General features: G+C 55.8%; 1 protein-coding gene across 3 annotated transcripts in view; it reads left to right on the top strand.

Moving 5' to 3' along the window:
• The first annotated feature begins 2,869 nt into the window (after window positions 1–2,869).
• The window catches only part of ZEB1 (zinc finger E-box binding homeobox 1), a 192,637-nt gene continuing 189,506 nt past the window's right edge, over window positions 2,870–6,000 (top strand). For 2 of the 3 annotated variants that reach the window (XM_061126339.1, XM_061126338.1), the window contains exon 1: window positions 2,870–2,975. In XM_061126339.1, coding sequence (XP_060982322.1) covers window positions 2,918–2,975 — 58 coding nt within the window. In that variant the 5' untranslated portion in view covers window positions 2,870–2,917. Of the gene's footprint in view, window positions 2,976–4,743; window positions 5,063–6,000 lie in introns of those variants that run through there. The other variant, XM_061126340.1, reaches the window with a different exon arrangement.

Genomic DNA, 6,000 nt, shown 5'->3' with positions numbered 1-6,000 from the left:
ACAGTTTAACTCATGCTTGGTTTATTCCTTCACTTTGTATCTGATTTCAAGGTGAGGATAAACACAGAAGAGGCTTCCCAGGTGGCTCAGTGGTAAAGAATCTGCCTGCCCATGCAGGAGACACAGGAGATGCAGGTTAGATCCCTGGGTCAGAAGATCCCCTGGAAGAGTAAATGGCAATCCACTCCAGGATTCTTGCCAGGATAATCCCAAGGACAGAGGAGCCTGGCAGGCTACAGTCCATGGGGTTGCAAAGAGCCCGACACAACCGAGCACACTCCCATGAACACAGAAGAAAGCTTAGTAGGTGGATCAGGACAGGTTACTTCAGTAAAAGGTGTGATACTTCCTAAGTTTAAGACTAAGTGAAATGTGTGCTTGAGTTAGAAAGTACTTTTTTTTCCTTTCTGGCTGGGTAGCTGTAAAAAGGGTGTGTGTGTTGAGAGGTGGGGCAGGGTGTGGGTGTGTGTGTGTGTGTGTGGGTGTGTGTGTGTGTGTGTGTGTGTGTGTGTGTGTGTGTGTTTTGAAAGGTGGGGCAGGGGTGTGTGTGTGTGTGTGTGTTTTGAGAGGTGAGGCAGGGATGTGTGTGTGTGTGTGTGTGTGTGTGTGTGTTTTGAAAGGTGGGGCAGGGGTGTGTGTGTGTGTGTTTTGAGAGGTGAGGCAGGGATGTGTGTGTGTGTGTGTGTGTGTGTGTGTGTTTTGAGAGGTGGGGCAGGGATGTGTGTGTGTGTGTGTGTGTGTTTTGAGAGGTGGGGCAGGGATGTGTGTGTGTGTGTGTGTGTGTTTTGAGAGGTGGGGCAGGGATGTGTGTGTGTGTGTGTGTGTGTGTTTTGAGAGGTGGGGCAGGGATGTGTGTGTGTGTGTTTTGAGAGGTGGGGCAGGGATGTGTGTGTGTGTGTGTTTTGAGAGGTGGGGCAGGGATGTGTGTGTGTGTGTGTTTTGAGAGGTGGGGCAGGGATGTGTGTGTGTGTGTGTGTGTTTTGAGAGGTGGGGCAGGGATGCCCACAAAGGATAAAGTCTAAGCTGATTCAGAAGCCTGCAACTGAAGAACATTATATAGCTCTTGGGAGGGTAGGGAAAAATCACCACTTGAACCAAGCAATGCATGAGTCTTATTCTGGTTCTCACATGCACAAGTTCGGTGAACATGGTATTGAGATCAGGACTGCCTGTACTTAAGATGATCATTAAGAGTGATGATTCTAGCTTTGGTACTGAGGAAGAGACCAGGCACACAGACATAATGTACAGCAAAGAATAGTTACAGTCCCCTTTCATGCACCAATAAATAACACATCCACTTATCAAAATGCCAAAGCAAACGTGGGAAAGAAAATTTTCATCTATATTCAGGATTAAACTTTCTAATTTTAAATTACTAGACTTCAGCTGTAAATTTATTTCAGATGAAAGGTTTGGAGAGATTATTAATGAATCTTCCAAAAGCCTGGATGGTGTTCAAAAAATTAACATAATAAAAAAGTCCTGCCATCGTCATGACAAAAATCATAGGCATAAATTTGTTGAGCACCTAATGTGACAGCACTGTGCTAGGTTGACTGTTACTTCTAATACTTTGTGACGTTTCAGTCTTCTCAACTTCTTTAGCTATCATCTCTTACAATGTTCATTTATAACTCTTTATTATTCGAAACACAGCTCAGCTGTATTCTCTCAAGTTGCTCCCAAAGACATTTCCTCATTTGAAGGCAGGGAGGAGGGGAGAGCGAAGTCTCTACTGAATACTGAAGACGTGACCTTCTTGGTATTTGTGCTGGTATCTACGTGGTCTTTCAGAAATCCCTGAACTTGTACGCAGATCGAGATAAGATCGCCATCCATCACCTGCCAAGACCACACCTGCCAGCCCTCGTTTCACTCCCTAAGTTTCTGCACAGCGACCGCTGCCCACCCAGATACTAAATTGTGGCCTGTTAACACCCTAACTCTTTAAGTCTGGGGGCCTCGGATCTGGGCGATGTACTGGGGGGGGGGGGGGGGGGCAGGGCGGACGTGGCCGCAGGGAGAAGGGCGCGGCCTGGGGGCGGGGGCGGCCGAGGTGACAGCAGGTGAGCGCCCAGAACGCAGGAGGAAGTGAGACAGGCCGGCGTGGGGATTACTCATTCCACTTCACCGCCGAGGTGGCTCGCAAGCGGAACTTCTCGCCCCTCTTTCGGTTCAGCTGAACTTCTACCTCGTTGAAGTCACTTCCCACCTCCGGTTTGCTTGGCGGAGGGGGGGGGGGGGGGGACTGTACGTCCGAGGAGGGGCAGGGAGTCCGACGTGCGGGGTCAGGTAGTTTCGGGGCGCCGCCTGTCCCGAAACAGCCGCCCGCCCCTCCCCAGACCCGCCTGCCCGCCCCCCGATCTCGGGGCATCCCCGGGCGGCCGGGGTTGCGTGAACCGCCCCCCCACCACGCCCCCCGTAAGGCCGAAGGAGGACAGGTTGATCCCGCCACTCCGGGGGCGGCTCCGAGGGCACGGGATGCCTGCGAGAATCAGCCAGACCCGAACGTGCCCCTGGCGGCAGCAGCGGGTGTGGACAGTTCAGAGCTCCTATTTTACCTTTCTCGGCTCCGACGGCCAGTCGCCCTCCGGACCACGTCCGCACGGTTCCCCCGCGCCCCCACCCCGCCACCCCCGCCCGCGACACCTGGAGGAAACTTTTTCCTCGCCCCTCCATGCAAACTCAGCTGCTCCCCCGTCTGCCGCAAACCGTCCTCTCCCTAGCAACAAGGTTCCGGCCGTAGAGCGAGTGGCTCTAGGTGTAAGGAAGGTGATGTCGTAAAGCCGCGAGTGTCGTAAACCAGGTGCGGTGGGGAGGGGGGAGGGGTGGAGGCGGAGGGGCGGGGGGGGGAAAGGGGGAGGGAGGGAGGGGGAGGAGGTGACTCGAGCATTTAGACACAAGCGAGAGGATCATGGCGGATGGCCCCAGGTGTAAGCGCAGAAAGCAGGCGAACCCGCGGCGCAATAACGGTGAGTGGCGGAGGGGACCGGGGAGCGGCGGAGTCAGGGGGAGCCGGGCGGCCGGGGCGCCCCCGAGGGCGAGGGGGGCGAGCTGGGCTGGGGGCGGCCGGGCAGGGACGGGCCAAGTGGAGTGGGAAAGTAGAAAGTAGTGCTCTCTGCCCCCCTCCGGGCCGCCGCCGCCGGAGCCGCGCCGCGGCCGCCCGCTCTCCCTGAACCGTTATGTCTCTTACCTGGTCTCTCCGCCTAGCGGCTCCCGCCGCCCCTGCCGCCTCGCTGGACCGTTAGCCGCCACCGCCGCCGCATCCCCGGCGCGGGCGGGCGGCCGGGACGCGGCGCCCACTTTTCTGGGCTCGGGGGGGAGCGGCTGTTGCTTCTTTCCGCACTTTTTCCCCACTCTTGTGCCCCCTCGGCGCCCCCCTCCCCGCCTCCTCGGCGCCCTCGGCGTTTCGTTCCCGCGGCGCCGAGGCCCCGGAGCCGAGGAACTAACTTGTGCCCGACGCTTGCCCGTGCAGAGTGGCTTCCGCGCGCCGCGGCCCCGCCGGCGCGGTGGCTCGGGCCCCGCGGCTTGGCCGGGCTGCGGGCGCGCGGCGGCGGGACGCGGCGGCCGCGGGCTGCGTGTCGTCCGTGCGCGCGTGTGCGCGGAGCGCGCGGCGGGCGGACGGGCCGGGCCGGTGGCGGTAAAGTTGGGAGCGGCCGGCAAGGCGCGCTCGACGCGGGACGGGGCTTCACGGTCCTCGGGGTGGGGTGCGGGTCCCTTAAGCGCCCCGAGCGCGGTCCGCGTCCCGCGGGGAGCCGGCGGGCGGGGCGGGCGCGGAACCGCGGCCGTGGGAGCCGCGGGGTTTGTGTGTGGGGGGCGGCGGGTTGGCAGAGTTGTTACCTGGTTTCGGGACCGGGAAGCACCGCAGACAGGTCCCCCCGCCCGGGAGGACGCCTCCTCCGCGCGGGGATGGGCTGCCGAGCGTGCGCCTCCCTTGTTCTCTTTCGGTTTGGGGAAGTTGTTACCTGGGCCGGACGCGCAGGGCGTGAAGCCGGCGAAGGGAGCTTGGATGGCGCTCGGGGTCTCGGGTGGAAGGAGTGTGGGGGAGGGGGGCGGCCGGACCGACGGACGCGGGGCGCCGCTGCCCGCGCGGCAGCGGCGGCGGCGGCCGCCGGGTTTACTAATGAGAGCTGATGCTGCGCGGGGAGGGGCGCACCCCCCCCATCTGCCTGGCGTGAGAGTTTAGAAAAATAACAATAATAACGGGAGAGCAAGCGAGCGAGCCCCGAACATGTATTGGAGGGTTGCACACTCGCCCTTTGCGGTGGGGAGAGACGGTGGAAGTTGGTCGCATTTCTGCTTATCTGGGGGGCGATGCTGCGCCCGCCCGCCCGCCCGCTCCGCGGCGACCGTCTGCTGGTGGGTATTGTCTGGACAGTTCCTGCGGCGACAGGGCCGAGGCCGGAGCGCGGCCCCCGCCCGCCCGGTACCTGTTTGGAGAATAATGGGCGGCTACGGCCCTGCCGCTGGCTGCGGCCGAGTCTATATAAGGAATTGCACGGACCTAGCGGACCGAGGGGCTCGTATGGGTTCCTGCGTTATTTTTAAAACGAGTTTCTGAGAGTAGGGAAATAAATGCGCCTGGAACGGGATCGCCGTATCCTCCAGAAAATGAGGAAATACGGGTTTAAGTCAAAACTCTCCGGCGCTCGCCCCACCCCCAGGCCCGGGCTCCCTTTCTCCCTCCCCTCCGGGATGCGAAACGCGAGGTTTTGTAACCTTTCCTGGCAATTTTAGATTTTGTGTGGGATTTCCTGTCTAGAAGCAGATACGGAGGTTTTTAGGCGGTTTCAAGATGTAAACGTAATTTTAATTTATTCGAGCCGACATTGAAATCGCCGCTTTCGTGAACGGTCTTAGTTATCCAAATACACATTTGCATTTTAAAGACGTCTGTTAAGTGATGATCGATAACTAATATTTGGCGTCCTCGTTGTGGAGAGATGACTTGTTACGGCCAGGAGCGGAGCACAGGCTATTGCAATTTTAATTTCCTGTTTTAGCGTCAGTGTGTGTGCTATATTGAGCTGTTGCTGTTGCTGATGTGGCTTTATGAAAGGTAAGTTGGTCTGGAAAGGGCTGTTCGCGTTTTGCCTTATTTAAAATGTTCATCGCCAAAGAAAGGGGCTTTTCTTGTTGCTGACGACATGTGTGTGACATGTGAGTCTGAACCACCCAGCGTCTGTGCAGCTGCTGTAAACATGTTTACCTGAGCAGGAAAGGATGGATTTTTCTTCTAAAGATCCTGGGATGTGAATATTACACCCATCAGGCATATCAACAGATGACTTAAGGGGAAAAAGCGATCCTGAAAGGTACTTGAAATCAACAGGAAAGAGAGCTGTTGGATCGCTGCAGCAAATGGCAACTTGTGCAGGTAGAAAAAAGATGGTGTTTAGTTTTTCTCCTGCATGTATGTCAGCCCCCTCCTGTCTGCTGCTTTCATTCTCAAGGGAGGGATTTATTTACCACGCTTGCTGTCAGTGTTTTTCCTTTGTGTTTAATATTAGAAAAACAGATTTGGGGATGTTTAGCACAAAACGTCTTGTCTGCAGTGAGCATTACTCTCAGAAAACAAAAGGTGTTTCGGATAGCACTGTGCTACTACAGGTATCTTCCATTTTCATCACTTTTGGCTCCGTCCTTGTATTTCTTTTTGTTCTCAGATGCATTTCATCCATTGCTGATTATTACAGCCACGCTATTTGATTAAGCCTCCTGATTTGCAAATTAAAAATGAAGTTACATGCCATTGTGTTGTGAAACCTCAGGATAGGTGCTGGTTAGGATTTCTTAGCAACGCAATCATATGTAAGTTGCAGTTGTTTACTGGAGAGAATCGCTTGGAAAAAATGTTAACTCTTCAATCTTTTTAATGAAGGAATAAATGATGTGATGTATACAGTAGGAGATAGTCATGGAGGTGCTTTATGCTGTAATTTATATGTAAATAATTTTTTGTTCATTTTTAAATAAGGCATGCAGATTTTCTGCTCA

This window comes from Dama dama, chromosome 23, assembly GCF_033118175.1.
Source record: "Dama dama isolate Ldn47 chromosome 23, ASM3311817v1, whole genome shotgun sequence".
Taxonomy (NCBI): Eukaryota; Metazoa; Chordata; class Mammalia; order Artiodactyla; family Cervidae; genus Dama; species Dama dama.
Note: the sequence above shows the minus strand (reverse complement) of the source record. Positions and strands in the feature narration are given on the sequence as shown.